This window comes from Phascolarctos cinereus, unplaced genomic scaffold (genome assembly GCF_003287225.1).
Source record: "Phascolarctos cinereus isolate Bilbo 61053 unplaced genomic scaffold, phaCin_HiC Scaffold_8;HRSCAF=390, whole genome shotgun sequence".
Lineage (NCBI taxonomy): Eukaryota > Metazoa > Chordata > Mammalia > Diprotodontia > Phascolarctidae > Phascolarctos > Phascolarctos cinereus.
Genome location: NW_027556291.1, coordinates 41,922,440 through 41,944,881, shown reverse-complemented (window position 1 = coordinate 41,944,881; position 22,442 = coordinate 41,922,440). Strand labels below are relative to the sequence as shown.

The following is a 22,442-nucleotide window of genomic DNA, read 5'->3' as shown; positions in this document are numbered from 1 at the left end:
ACATCTCTCTAATGGAAAGGACCATACTACTCCCCAAGGCAGCCCATTAGCCTTTTGGATATTTGTGTGTGTGTGTGTGTGTGTGTGTGTGTGTGTGTGTGTGTGTATGTGTATTGTGGGGAGAGAGAGAGAGTGTTTAAATTGTAATAGGGATATCCTGCTGTCTTCCCTCCTTGAGTAGTGAATTAGTTGGGGTAGAGGTCATATGTTCCCTCTCTTTCATAATCCACTCAAAGTTATTAATTGTATAAGGAGGACAGAAGTGAAAGGACCCAGCATTCAGAAGTAAAATAACATGGAATAGCCATAGCAATGGGTTTTTCAAGAAGAAGAAACTATCTTTTATTATTATTATTTTTTTAGTTGGGCAATGGGGGTTAAGTGACTTGCCCAGGGTCACACAGCTAGTAAGAGTTATGTGTCTGAGGCCAGATTTGAACTCAGGTCCTCCTGACTCCAGAGCCAGTGCTTTATCCACTGTGCCACCTAGCTGCCCCAAGAAGAAGAAACTATCAAGGAAAGGTGTGAGAGGAATGAATGTCAAAGGAAGGTAGAAAATAAAAAAAGAGAAAAATCTTCACTCTGAAGAAATAAGATGGAATTCATGTTTGGGGTCATAAGTTTTGAGTGCAATATTTGAAGGACATGAGTGTAATGGATCAAAATGAAATGAAATCCAAAAATTAGGTAATGTGAAATCATGAGAATAGAACTCTGACATACATCACATATTTTTTTCAAAATTCATTTTTATCTGTATTTAGTCCCAGCCAAATGTTCTAATAGAAAACCTTTGAGGATACACTACATATGAGAAAATAGCTTATAAATCAATTCAGCAAATATTTATTGCATTGCTTACTATGTACTCAGCACTGTGGGGGATACAAAGGAAGTATGAGATCCGGCCCTTGCCCTCATGGGGTTTACTCTCCTGCTGGGAGACACTAGAAAAAAAAGTCAGAAAACATCCCTCTCTGAAATGGAGGCCGACTGTGCAATACTTCTGCAAGGGTATTAAAATGTCTCTGAAAATCTCATTAAAAAGACAAATTTAAAATATAACTAATGTAAAATAAGCTGTCATCTTGGACACTGGGGCGTGCCTGTCATGAGAAAGTGTTGCAATGATAGAAACTTTTGATGACTGTTGAGGAATTTTGAAAAAGGAGAGTTAGGATGAATTTATCCATGTTTGGGGAAGGAGGTGGAGGTAGAAACTCATTATATGAACACAAATATTCTAGTCATTAGAAAAGTGTATGGTGGAGCAGGGATAATCTTTCAAACTCTACAACAGTCTGGATGATAGAGCCCTTAGACTCTCCAATTCCCTTTGCCCTGATTCCAGGTTCATCATAGCCACTTTTCAATGGTTAATTCATTCTCCCGGGGACCAAACTGGATACCAAGGCATGGGGTGCTTTGGATGGTAGATGTAAGTTTGCCAAAGACTAGAAAAGTTTACCCCCTCCCCTACTATCATAAAATAATCCTGGTTAAGAAATCAGTCTCCTGCAAGTTTGTTTAGTATTGATCAGTATTGCCCCCCCCCAGCCTCATCATCAAAGCTGAGGCTGCAAAGCAGAATAACACTGGGCCCAAAGGTGACACTGCCAAGGACTGCCACCCCACCAACCTCAATGCTTGTATACTGTTATGTACCATGAATACTATTAATCATACTAAGAACCAGCCAGTTGTGGCCGGTCTGCTCCAGTGACCCCTTGGGAACTTGAGTCATGTCCAGAAGGACCAGAATTTCACTGCCCAGAAAAATAGTCTCCATTTGAAGAAGGGGCTTTTACTTCTGACCAGACTCCTGAGATGAAAGCTGATCGATAGTCTCTTGGGGAGAGGTTTCCTTGACCCTTTTAGGGCTGTGCCCTCTTCAGGATCCTGTTCATGGAGCAGAAAAACCAGCCCCTTCCAGCTATGTCAGGGTCTGATTAATGTCTGTGTAGCAGTCACTACCAAGACCAAATAATCATGGTTCCTCCCTTTCTATACCCAAGCCTCCTCTATCCCAAATACCACATTATTTTTACCACCATATATTAGACAAGCTCTGTGTTCAGACACCAGCTCCCTTCCTAATCTCTAGCAACCCAAAACAGTACAACAGAAGTTTCCACACTTAGCTCTTCACAGACGCAAGTTCTTCCCTTTATCACAAAGAAGCTTTTGGTTTTCTTCAGAGAGAATAGGCCCTCCTTTGGATCAGATATGCTGGGCTTAAAAAACCTAGCCCACAGCTTGGAAGGACAACAAATCCTAATGTCTCTCTCAACCCATCCCCACCCATCTCTGCTTTAGTGTGGCAAATGTGTGTCTGGCATCACTTGGCTTGCAGGGTACCTTGGTCTAGAGAGTATGCCTTCCCAAGGGCTTTGTCTCCATGGGGCTCCTATTCCTGGTTTCCTTTTCACTTTATTGTCTAGTCTTCAAAGGGGTTTGCTCTCCTTACTGGTCAATTTTCATTCTTTCTAGGTGCTCTTGAAGTAGCCCCCTATGTACTTGGCATTGTTACCTCCCAGGAGCCAGCCCTGTTGCCTTCCTCATTTTCACCCTCTAATACTGCTCTGATGAGTTTTCCAGCTCATGTCTACTCCTTTCAAACAGAATCCAATCCAATTCAAACCATTCCAATCCAAGCATTGATTAAGTTCCTACTACATGCAAGGCACTGGAGATACACAGATAAGATGAAAAATGGGCCCTGTCATTTTTCAGTCCCTTGAGGACTACATGTTTTACTGGGTGGTGGTAGAGATACAATATGTAAACAGCTAAGTGTGTACACGATTAGCTGAGGAGGGGCAAAACAGTATCACAAGAACACAGAATCTTAGAACTGGAAGGGATCTGGGAGAGACCATATTCTAGCCAAAACCTACTGAATATATCAGAGGCAAGAAGGATACCTTTTACCTGGCCTCATTTTCCATTCCCCTTCCCCCTCTTTTTTTTGAGACAACTGACAAAGGGCTCTCTTTTGAAAAGACTTCTTGGAAAATGCAGATGCAGAGGCCAGGATGGGATTGTGGTCACCTTGGCCCTCATTTTCCTCTCTGCTTAAAAGTAGGAAAATTCAGTGCTGTGTTTGGACTTGACCCAATAACTTTTCTATCCAGAAGGCCAATAACTCACTCCTAGAGTCACTTGTTTGGCTCTGTGGACCATATCATGTATCACATATTATATATGATATATCGCAGTCATTGGCAAGTATAACTAATACCCAAACACCACCCCCAGATCACAGTGTCTAGACTGCCAAAGTGGATTGTTCATTTACATTGGAGAGAAATGTCTGGTGGACTGTTCAACCAATCTACATTGTTTGGGCCGAGAGGGTAGAAATTAACAGACTACTGAGCTCTCTGGATTAGAATTAGATCAGTATTAAAATTTCCTTTAGGTCATAAATATTTTTGAGGAGAAACCGTATCTCTTCCAGTCCTTGCAATTTTCTTTTTTTCTTTCTTTATAACCTAATTGCTACTGTGTGCAAGGCAGCGTAGATACAAAGAAATATATTATCTTTCTCACAAGATGCAGATACCCAAAGGGCTTGCAGTCTAGTTGGGGAGACATGATAATACAAGTTAACATATGCAGAGTGCCAAACTATTGACACAGATGAGTAATTCTGGAGTTCAGAAGGGCAAACAGCAGACAGAAGATAGCTACCCTTAACAGATATCTGAGGTGAAAGAATTCAGACATCTGTAAGTCTCACCCATGGCTCTTTCAATCCAGAACAAGGACATATTCAGAGAGAGGTGCAATAGAACCCTCCTGCTAACCTAGAGTTAAATAGACTTCTTATTCATCTAAATTCCCAAAATTTCAGAAGCAGAAGAGACCCCAGAGGTACTGGACAACTCTCCAATATACCAGCAGGAAGGCAGTGGGATACAGTAAAATGAGCACACTGGCTGTGGAGTCACGGGCCCTGAGTTTGAATGCTAGCTCTGACAAAACTTGTGTAGGTTTGCATAGTAAGTAAATCCTTCCACTTCCCTGGGCCTCATTTCCTCCTCTGTAAAATGAGGGATTGCACCAGATGGCCTCTGAGGGCCCTTGTAGCTCTAGAGCTAGGCTCTTATGATCTGTGAGCCAGGTGGTTATCTGGCCTTTTCTTGGAGACATCCAGCAAATAGGGGGAACCCACTGTCTCTCCAGGCAGCCTGGCCTACTTTAGGATAGTTCTAATTGCTAGGACTTTTTTCCTTACATCAAGCCTAAACCTGCTTCTTTGCAACTGCCACCCTTTGCTCTGAGTTCTGCCCTCTGGGGCCAAGCAGAAACAAGTCTAATCCCTCTTCCATACGACAGCTCTTCACAAACTTGAAGACGAGATCAGGTTTTCCCCTAAGTCTTCCCTTCTTCAGGCTAAAACTTCTTCAGCTGATCCTCCTGTGGCTCAGCCTCCTGGTCTCCCTCCTCGAAAAGCTCTCCAGCTTATTAGGGTCCTCACTACGATGTGAAGCCCAGAACCAAATAAAATATCTTCGAGGTGATCTGACCAGGGCAAAGGACAGTGAAATTCTCTCTCCCCCTCCCAGTCCTGGACACTAATTACTATGCCTTTCTTAATGTGGTCTAAGTTTCAAGGGCTTTTTTGCAGCTTGCAATATCATGTTGGTTCACTTTAAGCTCTCAATCTTCTAAAAACCTTAGGTCTTTCTGAGGCAAATTGCTGTCTGTTAAACCAATCTAGTTGGACCTTCCTCATGTTGTATTGGAGAATGTTTTTTTTCAATACAAGAGCTAACATTTTACATTGCACCCTATTAAATTTGTTCTTACAGTCTAGTATATTGAGATCTTTGGGGAACCCTATTATCTGAGGCAGGAATTCTTCATCTTTGTTGTGTGTCCTGGACCCCTTTTGGCAGCCTGGGGAAGACTCTGGACCTTTTATTAGGATACTGCCTTTGAATAACTAAAGGACATGCTCCACATTAGTTAGAGATTAGTGAAAATAACAATGCAATTTTTTTTCCCATCCAAGTTCATAGACCCCCTGAAATCTATCCAGGAACTCCAAGTTAAGAACCCCCTTAACTGTTAGCTATCTCTCCTACCTTTATGTCACCTACACATTTTATAAACATGCCTTTATCCAAACCACAAATAAAAATGTTCAACAGCCAAAGATGAAGCACAGATTCCTGGGGTAAGAGCATAGAGTCCTAGGGGATAAACAGACGCTTGGGGGCACTCCTCTGGAGACTTCCTTCCAAGGTAATATCAACCCATTAATTTACTCTTTGAATATGGCCACTAAACCAGTTCTGAATCCACTCAATGGTACCAAGCTACTATTTAGCCCACATCTTTTCAACTTATCCACAAGAACAGCATGAGACTTTGTCAGATGCCTTGCTAAAACTTCATTAAATTACATCTACAACAGTCCCTTGATCTACTAATAGCAACCTTGTTTTAAAAAAAAAGTCCAGTTCTGCAGGAGTGTTATAAAGGGTGTCCCAAGTCTTCAGTAGGTTTAAACTGCACTACGACTTTTTAGTGAAAATCAGTCAGTCGATAAACATTTATGAAGCACCTACTATGTGTCAGGCAGTGCTAAGCACTGGGGATACACAAAGAGGCAAAAGACAGTCCCTGCCCTCAAGGAGCTCCCAGTCTAATGGAGAAGACAACATGCTAAGAAATATGTACAAACAAGCTAGATGCACGATCAATGGAAAATAATTAACAGAGGGAAAGCACTGGAATTCAAAGAGATTGGGAAAGGCTTCCAGTAGAAAATGGGATTTTAGTTGGGACTTAAAGGAAGCTAAGGAAGCCAGTAGATAGAGATGAAGAGGGAAGGTGTTCCAGGGATGGGGAGGGGGGAGGGGAGGCAATTGGAGAAAATGCCTGGAGCAGGATCAAAGAGTACTTGGCAGGCAGTGAGGTATAAGAAAACTGGAAACGCAGGAGAGGGCTAGGTTAGGAAGAAAACAATAAAGAAAAGAACACTAGATCTGGAGTCAGAGGACTTGAGTTCAAATGCTTGACTGCTTAATACATGCAAAATCTTGGGCAAGTCACTTAAAGCCTCTGGGTTGTAGTTTCCTTATTTTTAAAATAAATGTGTTGAACTAAATGACCTCTCAGCTCCCTTTAAGTCCTCAGAAACGTCCTTCTTTTAGCTAAACGTGTGCTACTCCAGTACCCTGCAGGGTAACTAAGCTGCACTATTTGTCCTTTTCTAGGGCAGAGAAGAAGGGTAGAGGCAGAGAACAGTGATGACATGGCATCTTGGAAAACTCACAGCTGTGTTTCAGGGTTGCCTAGCAACTTGGCATCACAGGAACTTGCCAGACCTGCTTTGAGCAGGCTGTCCCACCCTTCTCACGCCTTGCCCCAATCACTGGGCTTCCAGGGTAAACTTGCAAAAGAGATTTCCATTTATAACTCAGACATACCCTGCTTACTTAGCATGTCTAGATACCAACCTAAAGCCTTGAGGTATTTCGATGTTGGATTATACTTCTTTCACTTTTGGTTTAGCTTTAGCAAAAGATAACAGTTAAATGGCTAAAATAGTGACATTTACCAGAAACAAAAAAAAAGAGAAAAGAAAAGAAAGAAAAGGATGGGGACAGTTCAGAAAGGGAAAATGAGAAAGAGGATATTTAGAAGATGAATAATCAATCACTAATCATTTATTAGGCACCTACTATGTGCCAGGCACTGTGATAAGCACTGAAGATACAAAAAAGAGGCAAAGGACAGTCCCAGTCCTCAAGAAGCTTAGAATAATAATGCCAAATGCACTGAGAACAAAGTTTAGACAAGATATAGTCCCAGTCCTCATGGAGGATTCAGTCTACTGGGAGGGGGACACACACACACACACACACACACACACACACACACACACACAGTGATGTATGATAAAGAGAGGTGAAAAACAAGAGCTATATCACAACCCAATACTGAAAAGGGATTTCTTATATTTTACAACATGGTGGGATATAGTACAATGTGGGTACCCACACATATGGTGCTTTATATTTTTGAAAGCGCTTTCACATCTTCTATCTATCACAGAACCTAGAGTTGGAATTTAACTCCCACCTAATGCAGAGAGATTCCATTCTACAACATCCCTTTCATTTGATCATTCCTAGATTATTGTAATAGTCGACTTATTGTTGTCCCTAGTTCCAATCCCACTAACTCCAATATACCCTGCATATACTCACTACAGACTACTCTTCCTTAAACCACTCTCTGCATGTCAATCCCTTGCTCAAGAACCTAACTCCCTGGTGTCTACCGCATCAAGTCTGACTTTCTTTACCTAGCCTCCAAGCCCCTTAGGTAGACCTCACTCTACCTATTAACTTTTCCCACTGCTCCCCTAAATTCATGCACTCCTACCAAGCTATTCTGCTCACTGTCCCAAGAGCAAGTGAAGCTCATCTCCACCCCTTTCTACTAAGAGGTATGCCCAGGTTCTACTTTCTAGGATTAAATTCTTACCTTTGGAGACTTATGGAGTCTAAATTTGGTTAAGATAAGAAGTTACCAGTTGCCTAAGGCAGCTTTAATTACTCACTTTGGTAATTCGTTAAAGGTTTAAATGGGGAAGAATGCTTTGACATCTTAAGATAGAGACCCATTTTTGATAGGCATAAGAGGCAAATAATGGGGCTGCCATTGTAAATACAGAGATCCAATATCTCTTTTAATTATTCTTTAAAGCCTCGTGTAATTATATAAAATGGGTAGTGTTTCCTCTATCTCTGGTCATTAGTGTGTATAAAATAACATACACATGGCCCCATTTTAAACCTCAAGAAAAGTTCACAGAAAGTGATCTAACCAAGTTACTTATCAGCTTCTGATAACTGCATTCCAAGAGCTAGTAAGGTACAATGATAGCAGAAGTAAAAGGCTTCCATAAGATTGTCTAGTCTGTCAAAATATTTTCTCCTTTCTGAAGCTAAATTCTTGAACTTAGCATAACCTTTTAATGAAGAAAGTCACTATTTTCAATATTGTTGTAATACAGTACCAATAGTAATTGACTCCTCCATTAGAATAGAAGTTCCTTGTGAGTAGGGATTATTTCATTCACTGTCTTTGTCTCTGTAACACCTAGCAGACTGCATGGCCCAGGCCTGTGGATTGACTAATTTATACCTGTCCTTTTTAATCATTAATCCCTAAACAATTTGCCCACTTTTGTTTCTTTCAAGAAAACTGTAGTCAAGTAACTTCTACCCTATCTAGTAATCTCATTTTATTTTTCTCTCTTTTCCCATCAACAGGCTCTATATTTCCATAATCATTCCTTCTCCCCCCACCCCTAAAAGACATCTGGACATCTGGAAAGGACATTACTTAAATCCACTGGGGTTGCCGAGTGATGTAAGGAAAAACCACCTGCAGGGGATGAGCTGGTGAACAGGCAGCCTCGGGGCTCACGCGTTAGGGGAGTGGGCCCAGGATAAGCAGTGGAATCTGGCAGATCACCCTAGCAAAATAGCACATATGCAACAGAGCCTCAACCTGTCTGGTCAGATTCTTTCGAAGGCGATTTGCAATATGTGCTAAAACAGTTCCTCAGGAGGTGTTTAATGTATGGCAACAGAGCTACAAAAAGACACTTAAACACACTTTTCTTAAAGCAAGCTGCAAGACAATCTTTTCCAGATATATTTTCTTGCTTACGTTGAAGAAAACCTTATATGGAACTGCAGGTTTGGCCTACTACACATTTTGGCTCCTGTAGAACCTTCCAGAGTTGGCCCACTCCAAATCCATGCTGTCAAACTTCAACTTGGCCCTCACCACTGCTCAGCAATCCATGATTGTCTCTTGTGTCCTCCCCACAGTGCTGTTCCAGTTCTTCTTCTCTCTTCTCAAGCCCCTGAGTCCCCCTCCTTCCCACCCCCTCACTTCCAGCAGATGATCTTGCCTCCTACTCTACGGAAAAGCTTGAGACCATCTCGTGATGGGGTGTGGGGCCCTGTCTGTACATCTTTAGTCTCAGAGGAAATTATTCTTCTTTCCTAATGTTGGCCCTCGCTCCACCTGTGCTCACGATTCTATCCCTTCCCACTTCCTGGGGGACCCTACTCTCAGACTGTCTCCCCCTCTCCACTGGATCCTGACCTTTTGCTTTTAAACATATACCTGTTTCGCAAAAATCCTTCAATGACCTTACTGACCCTCTTAGTTACCATCTTCTCTTCTCCTTCTTTTCACTGTCAAATTTCTAGAGCAAGTAGGAAATATCCCCTTCCATCCATTTCCTTATTCCCCCTTTGCTATCCATTATCAGGCACTTTACTGAGAGTCCTCTAGAGTGTCCTTCCAGCCAAACCCCCAAGCCTCCACTGAACCAGAATTCTCAGTTCTCATTTCCTTTGGCCCTTTTCTGCTGTGTTTGATAAGACTGGCTTTCCTTACCTCCTGTGACACTGCACTACCCCAGTTCCTGTAGAACCATAAGTTCCTTGAGCTCAGGGACATGTCATTGCATCCTTAGCCTCAAGTACACAGTAGGCACTTCATGAATGCTTTTTTGAATTGAAATTCTCCTCCTGACCTCTCTGATAGTTCCTTCTTTGGTGGTTCCTCTACCTGCTCCCTACTGTGGGTATCCCTGCCCCCTCCACCCCTGCCCCCTTCCTGGAAGGGGGTTTTGAGTTTGTAGTTCTTTCTATACCTTCTTCCCTGAGCTCCTGTTCTCTCCTAGGCTTTTAACCATCACCACTATGTGATATCACCACAATCCCAACTTCCTAACTCCAGCACCAACCTGTCACCTACATGGTATCATTGGAAAAATGCCAGAAACACCCCTACACAAAAAAAAACCCCCCCCCCCGCTCCCTAGTGATACATTCCCACGTCAAGTATTGCCCTCTCCCTTTTGGAAAAAAAAAATGCAAAGACCTCTGCAAGGAAAAGCGCATTGGATTCCTGACGCCACAGTGTGAATGAAATCAATCAGATACATTCTTTCCTCCACTGACAGAAGGAGGACATCCTAGTTGAAAGGGAGGTGTAGAAAAGGCCTTAGGATAGAAGGGAAGAGTACTAAAGGCAGACATTTTCTACTTCCCAATTTTACCTACGCATCGCCCTTCTCTTTCCTATCCTCCACTTGCCCCACACCCTCCACTGGTTTGAAAGTGGAGTCTCAAATACAAGGGCCCTGTGTCTTTTCTTTGTGTCCCTCAAAGTAACTAGCATGCAGCTATGTAGACAGTAAGCTCTTTGGAGTTGTAGACAAATTTGGAGAACAACTTTTACAACTGTAATGTCAAAAGCTCTGATGGGGCAGCTAGGTGGCACAGTGGATAGAGCACCGGCCCTGAAGTCAGGAGGACCTGAGTTCAAATACAGCCTCAGACCAAATACTTGACACTTACTAGCTATGTGACCCTGAGCAAGTCACTTAACTCCAATTGCCTAAAAAAAACAAACAAACAAAAAAACAAAAAGCTCTGTCTATAGATCCGAAGGAAGCTAAGAGAATTCTAGTCCTTGGTTCCTTTATTTACTCTTAGAATGAATGCCCAAAGTACACCTGAGAATTTCAAAGGCACAGAACATGAAGGATCATTAATTTAGAACTAGAAGGTACCTTGAAGATCATCTTGTTCAATCCCCTCATTTGACTGAGGGGGAAAATGAGGCCCAGATGAAAGATGGCAGGTAGGAAATAGCACTAACCTGGAATCAGAGGGCTCAGGTTCAAATCCTGCCTTTGTTACTAACTATCTGTGTGGATCTGTGATCTTAGGACCCTAAGTCATCTTACCTCTTTGTAGCTCAGTTTTCTCACCTGTAAAATGAGGAAGTTTGGTAAGCTGGCTTCTGACATCCCTTCCAGTTCTACATCTATGATCTGATAAGTGACTTGTCCCACAGTCACAAGGGAAGTAAGGACCAGGGTTGGGTTTACAGCCCTAGACCACTGACTAGCCTGTAGCTAATAAGCGCTTCTCATTGTGTTTTGTTTTTTCAACATGCTCTGCTCCAGTGATTAGAAAGTGGGCATGAAGACAGAAATGGTGTTGAAAAAGACAACAGTTATTTAGGCAACAAAGGCAAATTGCTCCATGTAGATGAAGCTTAACTTTGTTTCTTTTTTTTTTTTTTGGTTAGGCAATGGGGTTAAGTGACTTTCCCAGGGTCACACGGCTAGTAAGTGTTGTGTCTGAGGCCGGATTTGAACTCAGGTCCTCCTGAATCCAGGGCTGGTGCTCTAGGTCAAGCTTAACTTTGACTAAAGACCGCCGAGGGCTAGGCAGGTTGTCCCTGAGCAATCTTCTGACATTGGGAGTACTTTCATACTTGAATGGATCTGGGATCTCATTTGACCAAGCGCTGTCCTCCATTAACAAAGATCATGGCCCTTCTATATCTTTGTAGACTGGATTAATTCTGTTTTTCTCAATGGCTATGCCCCTCCCCTAAACTGATCAATCTTCCAGACATATAGTCCATCCTCAGGCCCTCCCATTGAAATAAGACATTTCAAACGAGTGCTGCGTGGAGAGGATAGGAAACTGGTCCTGAGCAAATGGTCTTTTCACCCACAACTAAGACAGCTTCTCCTTGATTTTTACCAAATTGCTGAGCTTTTCCAGAAAACTGGCATTCTGTTTTGTCTGTGAGGTGATTCAAGTAGACAATTCTACAAGTTTGCACTTACTCTGCAGATTGGGTTAAAACTATATAAAAGACAGATTGTTTGGCTTAAGACACTGGCCTTTCTTGCATTTGAGAAGAATTTGTAGATGAAGAAACTACTTTATACAAAACAGCCTCCTCCACGACATCTCCCTTCCCACAGTCTCCTGCCAAACAGATTTTGTTGCTAGGTAAACATAAGCTACCAACAACTTATGTACCAATATATGTAGCAAATTGCAGCTGCACGAAAACACACACACACACACACACACACATCACCCCCAACCCCTTAACTGCTTCGTGAGACAGATGGGAAATTTATGTCCTGGCTGAAGAAAGAATGATGTTTTGATATATTGAGCATATTTCAAGACATTTGCTTGCCTAATGAATGTTGTTCTTTCCATCCATATATTGCAAAGTTGGACAGGAGAGTGGGAGAGCAAAGGATTGACATTGACAAGGCTCAAGAGTAGAAATGACTAGTTTTAAATTTTGTTTAAATATGTGACAAGAACAGAAAGAAAAACAGAACAGCTCATAAATGTATACCTGTGAATTGGCATCTGGGTTTGAGTTACTTACTCTTTAATTAAGACAAGCCACATCTACTTTGCCTTTTCAAGTACTCTCACGACCTTGTAAAAAGCTGGTCACAGTCCTGGGCAAGACTTAGAGGGTCTTATCTTCTCTGAGATCTGGAATTCAAGAAAGGGCCTTTGGCTATCAAAATGCCATATGTAGAATTCCAGGCTGGAGACACTTGCATACTAACATTTTGTTTAATAGGTAACTGGTTCACTCTCCTGCTTCTGGGGGCCATACCAAGTCTCAGCAGACAGGTCAACTGTACTCAGATCTGCACTGAAATCTGCAGATATTCTCCGAAGGCCTCTCTGTTCATCATCCATTGCTCCTGTTGAGTTGTTTTCAGTCACGTCTGACTCTTTGTGATCCCATTTGGGGTTTTCTTGGCAAAGATATTGGAGTGGTTTGCCATTTCCTTTTCCAACTTATTTTACAGATGAGGAAACTGAGGCAAAGAGGGTTAAGTGACTTGCTCAGGGTCACATAGCTAGTAAGTGTCTGAGGCCACATTTGAACTCAGGTCTTCCTGACTCTAGGCCCTGCGCTCTATCCACTGTGCCACCTAGCTGCCCCTCCATCAACTACTAGAGTCTGTGATGCCCAACTCATTAATAATAATTTACTAATTTATACAAACTAGGAATCCTTTCTGTCTCTTTTTTTTTAAACCATGCTCCCCAAGGTTGGATTCCCCCAGGTGTTGGATGTTCCCAATCCAATTTGAAAATTCCTAAGGCTCGGGGCAGCTAGGTGGCACAGTGGATAGAGCATTGGCCCTGGATTCAGGAGGACTCGAGTTCAAATCTGGCCTCAGACACATAAAACTTACTAGCTGTGTGACCTTGGGCAAGTCATTTAACCCCACTGCCTATCCTAAAAAAAAAAATTCCTAAGGCTCCATTTTCTTCCACTAATTTGCAGTTAATATTGGTAGCCTAATGTTCTACAGCTTCAAAAGTATCAGTTCTGTTTTACAGATGAGACCCAGAGAGGGGAAAGGACTCACCTCGGGTTATACAAACAGTAAGTGGAGGTGTCTTTATTTTCCAAGGCCCATGCTCCTTCAGGTATTAAGTGTCTGAAGCCTCCCCAGTGATACAATACCTAGTTTAACTTACTAATTCCAATACCTCTTGAAATGGACAAATATAAGCTGATTTGTAATCAGCTCTCTTAAGTGAGCTACAACTGAGAAAGGGCCATCTGTGTTCAAGTTATGTTCAATACAACCAATAAGGCCTTTGGAGGTCTATCACCACCTACTAATCATAACCATGGCCATTTATACAGTGTTTCAAGGCACATTACACACATTATTTCATATGATACAACAACCTTGTGATTGATTAAAGAAGGGCTACAGGTATTTTGGTGCCCATTTTAGAGATGACACTAAAAGGGGTCAACACACAGGGTATCCCCCAAATCTTAGTGCAGCTTTAACTATTATCAGAGGTAACACTTGAACCCTGGTCTGTCCTGTTTCCAACTCTATTGCTATTTCTACCATTTCCAGGGTTTGCAATGACTAGTTTTTAATTTTATGTTTAAAGAGATCACATATGTGTATGTGTTATGTACATACATACGCAGAAACACAAAATTAAAAACTGGTCATTTTAGCTCTTTAAAGGGAGTAAAGTATGGTAGATAAAGGGCCAGCCTTGCATTAGTGGAGGGAGCATCTATATCAAGAAATCACAAGTCTGGACAAAAGGCAGAATCAAACTCGGCACAGATCCTATACTTGATTTTTTAAAATACGGTATCTTTCAAATGGGTGAAATTTCAAAGCATTTTCTAGGCTAATCTATAAGATCTCACTGCATAGGGGAAATAGGACAATATGCTACCAATAGTCTATTAAGTGACCACCTGGGAAATTGTGGTTTTCTGTACAAAAATTAAGTAACATGTTCAAATTCTGAGATAAAACAATACATTTGGGTGTAAAATGTGGGGAAAAAAAATAGGTGTGATTGAATAACACCTCAGGGAAATCTACAGGAAAGGGAAAAGATATCTGCAGTCCTCAACACAAATGAAAAAGACATTCCAAACATCGGCTTATTTGAAATTCCTAATATAGATTTTCCCCAGAGACTGTTATAAATGATGGCCAGGTTCTCAAGCTAGTGTGCACAAAGCCTCTTTAATTCTTGTATTCTTGCAAGGCAATGATTAAAAAAAAAAAATCCTGCATTCTGTCACTACAAAAAATAAGGCCCAGAAGGCAGCTAGGTGGCACTTCAATGGATAGAGCACCTGCCCTCAAGTCAGGAAGACCTGAGTTCAAATCTGGCCTCAGACACACTTTCTAGCTGTGTGACCCTGGGTGAGTCACTTAACCCCTGACTACCTCCAAAAAGAAAAAAAGGAAAAGAAAAAGCCCCCTCACTCCCCCATTCAAATTGAATGATAATCATTTTATTCATTTTGAATAGGGGGCTTCAATTCACCAAGTATTTATTAAGCATTGACTATGTGCTAGGCATTGAGGTTACATACAAAAACCAAATAGTTCCTGCCTTCAAGGAGCTTACATTCTATTTAGTAGCAACAAGATGTACACAGATAAGGAAATACAAATGATATTAAAAGTAACTGGGCAGAGGGCAACTAGGTGGCGCATTGGAGAGCACGGACCCTGAAGTCAGGAGGACCTGAGTTCAAATCCGACTTCAGACCAAACATTTGACACTTACTAGCTGTGTGACCCTGGGCAAGTCACTTAACCCCAACTGCCTAAAAATAATAAAAAATAAAAATAAAAAAAGTAACTTGGGCTTTAAGATCTACAAAGTGCTATACATTTATTATCTCGTTTGTTCCTCACAACAATTTTGTGAGGTATCATCATTATCCCCATCTTCCAAATGAAGTTGAGGTTCAGAGAGGTTAAGTGACTTCCCCAGCGACACACAGCAAAATAAATAAGAAAAATTTATTAAATGCCTACTATGTGCCAGGCACTGTGCTAAGCACTTTACAAATATTATCTCATTTGATTCTCACAACCACCCTGGGAGGTAAATGCTATCATGATCCTCACTTTGCAGATGAGGAAACTGAGGCAGGCAGAGGTAAAGCGGCTTAACCAAGGTCACACAGCTAGTAAGTATCTGAAGTCAGATTTACTCGGATCTTTCTGTCTTCAGGCCTGATGCTCTATCTACTGTACTACCCAGCTGCCTTTTATTCTCCTCATTTTACTGAGGACACTGAGGCAAGTTAACTGATTGGCCCAAAGTCACTCACATAGCTAGTAAGTGTCTGAGCCAGGATTTGAACATTCTTATTCTTGCACTCTTACCCATCACACCACCTGGCTTCATGCCATACGCAAATTTAATGAGCTTGCCATTTATGCCTTTCTTCAAGTCACTGATAAAAATTTCAGATGGTACAGGGGCACACACCAATTCCTGGAGTACTCAAATCAATACTATCAAGTTGACTTAGAATCATTAATGCCTACTCTTTTAATCCAGCCAGCCAATTCCAAATCCATTTAATTGTCCTCTTGTCTAGCCCTCATCAATCTGGCTTTTCTATATCATACAATGAAAATAATACTGGATTTCAAGCCAGATGACCTGGGCTCAAATTCTGGCTCTACCGTTTTGACCTTGGACAAGTTATTTCCCTCCTCGAGACTCACTTTCCTTATCTGTAAAATGAGGAGGTTGAGTTAGATTACCACTAAATCTGTGCTCTTATGATATACTACGAAATCATTTGCTCACATTTAGGTGAACTATATCTGGAGCATCACCCTGACCTACCAGTTTATTAACTATCAAAAAAGGAAATAAGGTTCCATTGTCATGATCTGTTCTTGGTGAAATCATGCTGGCTTGTATTTATTCACTGCTTCATTTGCTACACAGTCACTAGCTATCTGTTTCATGATCTGTTCTCATTTTCCCAGAAATCAACTTCAAGCTCATAGGCATATAAAGTTTGTACTCCATTCTCTTCCCTTTATTGAAAACTGAATGACATCTGTCCTCCAGCTCGGCAGCATCTCTGCCATCGCCATGATCTTTCTCACATCTCATCTGTAGATTCTTTCAATACCCAAGGATGTAGTTCATCTGGACCAAGAGACTTGAATTCATCAAGGGCAGAACTAGGGGTTTTCTTATTATCTCTACTTAGTTTGAGTACTGACTCCCTGTTTGCCTTTTTATTTTATTTCCAGTTCAAAGAACCTTCTCCTTGGCAGAAAAAAACACAAAACGAGATGTGACAGCATTGCCTGCTCTCTGTTGTCAGTTATCTCATCTACCTAAGAGGTGATCTTTTAAATTTTTTTTTTTGATCCTTCTCTTTCTCCCAACAGAAGATAAGGGATAGGGACTGGTTTCATCGATTATGAAATGATTTTTTATTTCATCGATATAGGTAACTCCCAGGTGAGGAAATTCCCTTTACCAATGCAGGTTGGCACCTTCTCTGCAATTTATAGTCATAGAGTTGCCCCAGAGCACTGAGAGATCACGTCCAGCATTTAGCACAGTGCCTGGCACATAACAAATGCTTATTGAATTGACCTGCCCATTTGAACCTAGAGCTTCCTGGCTCAGAGTCCAGCACTGCCCGCTATACCATGCCCCACTGTTGTCGTCATTGGCATTTCTCACTAGGTCATTCTGAGTTTCAGCACTCGGAACTTTTACAGAATTACCTTATATTCATCCTTCTTTCCTCCAGTCTCCCATTTCAAGGTGGCCAAACCCTTTACTTGTACCGTTGAATTTATCTCCTGGTGTCTCCTCTGGAAGCTTGTCCCACAGTTCTCTCCCCACCCCCCATCCCTCCTTCCCTAGGAAAAAAAAATTGATAGGATTTGAAGTGTAGAAATAAGAAGAAGGAGTTCAAGATGGATGATCCTAATTTTCGTGATAAAGTAAAGGTCCTCTGATGAGAGGAAGGAGGAAGTTATGTTCTTGAAGCAGAGTAGGTTTCATTGGAAGTAAAGAGGAGATGGTAGATAGAATTTGCTGTTGATACCCAAGGGGGGATTCTGGGTACTTAAAGGTTGACAGCACCAATCCTTTACCCAGTATCATTTCAAAACTTTTTGCTTTCCTTTCTCTTGATATATAGGCATTGTGTCCTTAGAATCATTTTCACACTTATCACCCATGCTTGTTTTGAATTATATAAAAAGAACTAAGGGAAGGAAAAAAGGGGAAAGGCAGAATGGAAATGAATTTTCCTGTGGTAATTAGTCAAGAAGGGAAAAGGGTATTCAAGAAGTGTTCCTTCATTCAACAGTAAGATATTCAGTGGTAACCTATTTCTATGTGCTGAACCTAACGGAGCTTTCAGCCTAGCAAGAGTGATGATTTGTACACAAATTCAAAGAGCAAAATGTGAATAGCATACATCATAATAGCTAACATTTATGTAGTGCTTACAGGCTAGGCACTGTACTGAGTGCTTTACAATCATTATCTCATTTGATCCTTACAACAACCCTGCAAGGTAGGTGCTATTATTATCATCCCTATTTTACAGATGCAGAAACTGCAGCAAACAGTGAGCAAGTGACTTGCCCAGGGTCACATGACTAGTAAGTTTCTGAAGCTGGATTTGACCTCAGGTCTTCCTGACTTCTGGCCTGGTGCTCTATGAGGAAGGAATCACTACTGGCTTGTTGGGCGAGGGTAAGTGAAAGCTTCATGGAGGAGGGTTTTTCCGAGCTGAGCAGGGCGTCAACAAGTGATGTAGAGCAATCCAGGGTCAGGGTGAACAAAGATGCAGAAGTAGGAGGCTACAAGATATGTTGGGATAATGATGAGTGATCCAGTTTTACTAGCATGTAGAGTATATGGAAATAAATTTCAGATAAATTCAGGGGAACAGGGGAAGGAAGCATATGGTAGCTTCTTAATTTAGCTACTGATTCTTGCTAACTAGGTACTACCAGGGGTGGGGGACCTGTGGCCACATGTGGCCCTCTAGGTCCTCAAGTGCAGCTTGTTGACCGAATCTGTTCTGTGTAATTTGGATTCAGTCAAAGGGCCTCACCTGAGGACCTAGAGGGCCACATGTGGCCTTGAGGCCACAGGTTCTCCACTCCTGAACTAACTCCTTTAGCAGTTTCTATGCTGCTAAAAGAACTATAAGTGCTGTTAGCCCTTTCTCAATGCTGGTTCAAAGCCCTGGCTGCTTTGCTCTGTTATGTATGGGAGGGGGAGCATGGGTGCCATGTTGGGGTGGGGAGCAGGCAGTACAGGAAGGGCAGAAGCAGATAAAGGTGAAAAGTTAGGCTGAAGCCAGACTGTGGACAAGTTCATTGAACACTTATGTACCTACTATGTACTAGGCACTGAGGGAGATTTAAAGATAAAATCAGACACAGTCCCTGCTTGCAGCACAATCTCATCAATCTAATAAGATGTACCCCAAAGCACTGTACAGAGTATATGATATAATGGTTGCTAGAGGTGGAATTAACGATGCTGTAAGCAGTTAGGAGGAATGGAGGTGGGAGAAGCAGGGCACACAGCATGTGCCACATCCCTAGGGGCAAAGGAGGTGGATGATAGGAACAGTGATCCAATTTCCCTCGGCCAGTAGGTGGCACTTGGTGGTCCAGGGTAGCTTGGCAGTGGGGAAGAGAAGGCAGTGTGCAATAAACCAACTGGATATAAAGAACAGCTCACAAATTTCTGAGTCGAGGAGCACTTCATAGTGCGACTTCTCAGGCTTCTGATGCTCTTCTGTAAATCCAAAAGGTCATATGGTCAAAGCTAACTTTGTGAATTAGAAGAGTTATCAGGAATACAAAAGGGAGCGAATTAAGCTCTGCCAGAGCTACAGGACACAGAATATGGTGGCAAAGTCAGTCACCAGTGAGAAAAGAGACGGCCAGGCTTTTTTTTTTTTGAAGAAAATACAAAGTTTTATGCATGTGTTCACATTTTATGAGATTTTCATTCTAATGTTTACAAAGGCCAACATTTCACAGAAAACTTTTCCATCACTCCCGAAACAGTAATCATGAAATACATCACTTCTACAAGTCAGGCAGACGAAACCATCTGATGGCCATGAGGGAAATGCTGGTCCTCCCATCCCTTGTCCATGTTGCCAAACAGAGACACCAAGAAGAGGGCGGGAGAGTATAATGGGGATAAATGACAACCTCTACATCACATCATAACAGATAGGATTTGGCAAATGGCAGAGTGAACTTTATATGGAAATAAAGGGACACTGTCAACAAAGTTCATTTGCTAGACTATCAACAAAGTTCATTAGTTAATTGACCTTTATTTAGAATCAATTTCAAACACATCACTATGTGTGATCATTTAAAAACACACCACCCCCCCCTAATTTTTTTGGTCCAGACCCATGATTTCATTGGTATAGGGCACTCCATATGCTGAATGCAGGTCAGCAACTCAGGTGGAATAGAACCCTAGAGTGGTCTGGGGCCTCAAGAGGTTATGTGACTTGTCTGTGGTCATACAGCTAGTATGTGTTAGAGATGGATCTTGAACTCAGGTTTTCCTGCCTCCAAGATGTAGCCTCTAACCACTAACACCAAACTGCCGTTTAAACAACGTTCAAAGATGACTTCATGGGTCATCTCCTAGCTCTTACATCCTCATAGCAAACACTGCAGGAATATGTTGATGTCTCATTTCTCTTCTCCAGCTCCCTCCTCCCAATTCAATGATTAAAATTTTAAAATTAAATTTAATCATCTGTAAGAATTGAAAGGTTATATCTTAGCAGTCAATTCAGAGTCTGAAAATTATGGCTGAAAGTATCCCTTTAAGACAAAAAAGACAGCAAAGTGAAAGTGGATAAATATTCTGTAAGATAAAACACTCTAGTCATTACTGTACAGGCAAAAACATCTTAAATAATATGGTTCATATACAAATAAAAAGAATACATTGAATGCTGTAGAACTAATTATATGTTCTCTTTTAAATGGCACACTATGGATTAATATTTTACAATATACACATCTATTTGAGGTGGGGAAAACTAGTGATGCTCCACGGGTAAAAATAACACAAGTAATAAATCCATTATTGGCTACCATGATTATTACAAGTTAAAATAAAGAACATGAGATACTGTAATTGGACTCCTGTAGGCCACACCATGTCCTTGTTAGAGCTGAAAAGAAAGTCTAGTTCTCCCCTCCAGCCAAACTACACAAAATTGCCAGTCTTTGCTTACCTTCAAAACACAAAATTTCTCTTTAAAATTCAGTGTTATTTTCTTAAAACAAAACAAAACAAAACACAAATGCTGTATTTTAGACAAAAGCATTTTGAACCACCATTCAAAAATGAAAGCTTACGGCAGGCAATTTTGTATGTTAGAAACAAGCCAGCAGTTACTACCAAACATTTAAAAATTTTTAATCATAAAAAAATACTATAATTCATCACACAGACTTTTTACATAGTTATAAATAATAAATAGTATGATAGTAGATTATAATCAATGGATTATCTAGCTTGGTTAATATTCTTCCTGTTATGAAATTATTTTGCTACCTTGGACTAACTGAAATGCTCCTTACAATTCAAATTTGACTCGTAAAGGTAGAATACAGAGCTAATATTCAATTATCAAGCCTGCAAACCTTTTTTCTCTCTAGAAATTAAACTTTAGAGACTTGCCTTTTTTCAAGGCAGCATGAAAGTTACTTCAACCCATGCATCTTCTCTAGTGGCTACACAAAAACTGTGATGCAGAGGGACTGAATCATTGGTACCAATCACCATAGGGGAAAGCAAACAAATCTAGAAGTTGAAAAGCAATAAGAAAAAGGCGCACCAGACCCCATATCAGATCATTACACATGGCACCCCCTTTTGCTTTCCCCTTCCCCATGGTTTACATTCTTTAATAGTAGAACAATGTCCCCTAAGGCACAAAAATCCCTATGGCCTCAATGCCACAGGAGACATTGATGGCCCCATGTGCACTCTCCTGCACAGTAGTTTTTTAGGTCAGTAACACTGGCTAGTCACTTCTGGATAAACTAGACATCTCTGATCAAGGCTGGAATTTCTTCTCCTTGACAACAAATAACTAGAAATATTAATAATATGTTATACATTCCTCAGGGCTACAAGTTTCGGGAAAAAATGTTAGCTACCGCCATTCCTGGGTTATAGGGATCTGGAACATTCTTACTAACTAATTCAGGCATACTACCAAGCCCATTAACATTTCAAACATTAAAACCAATCCTCATCCTTCCATACAATCTTAACTACAAAGGAGCAACATTGGCAGCTACAGAGACCACTAAGTATTTCCTGGTCTGGCCACAAGCAAGCAGCGCAAAGAGGAAAATGGAGAAATCATATATTTAAATCTGATGAGAAAAATCATTTAAATATAACCAAATGCAAGCTTTTTATGTTTGTAAAATGAAGAGCAATATACAACTATTTCTTTAATGGGAGGAATAGGGAACAAGATCTCTCTCAAACAAGAGACTTTCTGATCAGTTTTGTAACTATCGTTTACTTTTGTTGGGGAAAGGAGCCATACTAGAAACCATATATCAGTACTCAAACTACAGGACCTTAAGGAGGTAGCCTTTTAGGCGTCAAAAGTCAAATAGAGCAACAGCAACCCAAAGTTAATTTTAATCATCTGAACAGTCACTTAACGCAAAACTAGCAGTAAGGTTAATATATCTATGGATTAAACCTTTTAGAATAGAGATGTTAAGGGATAATGTTACATTAATTTTTGCTATCCTAATTAATATCTTAATCCTCATTAAGGATCAAAGTCCCTTTCCCTGCCTGCCAGAGTCTTTTGTATAGAAAACAGCCCGGTCAGAACACTGAATGAGAAATGGTTAAGTCACTTGGGTGAAAGGTCATCCATCAAGATGAACGAAGAGCATGAATTGGAACATGTTACTGGAGAGTCTGTGGCATTGCTGACTTTAGCCAGTGAGTCTGAGGATGAGCCAATGCTGCTACTACTGCCATCCAGAATATCTGAAGACAGACTGAGGACAAAGCAGAGACAGTCATGAGCACGTGTACCTCTCAGGTAAGTATAACACGCAACAGCTGCATGGTTTCGAGAAATCACAAATCAGGAGAACATTCGTAAATTGTGCAGAGGTGAGAAAGGAACAGTAAAATGTTAACATGTAAAAAAGA

The 22,442-nt window shown here is 41.1% G+C and overlaps 1 protein-coding gene across 4 annotated transcripts in view; it reads right to left on the bottom strand.

The window, feature by feature from the left end:
- PABIR2 (PABIR family member 2) overlaps positions 1 to 22,442 on the bottom strand; it is a 100,518-nt gene that overhangs the window by 34,280 nt on the left and 43,796 nt on the right. Inside the window, exon 10 of one of the 4 annotated variants that reach the window (XM_020969778.2) lies at positions 19,183 to 22,285. The exons of the other annotated variants lie outside the window; for them this stretch is intronic. Coding sequence (XP_020825437.1) covers positions 22,135 to 22,285 — 151 coding nt within the window. The 3' untranslated portion in view covers positions 19,183 to 22,134. Of the gene's footprint in view, positions 1 to 19,182; positions 22,286 to 22,442 lie in introns of those variants that run through there. 4 annotated transcript variants of the gene reach the window in all.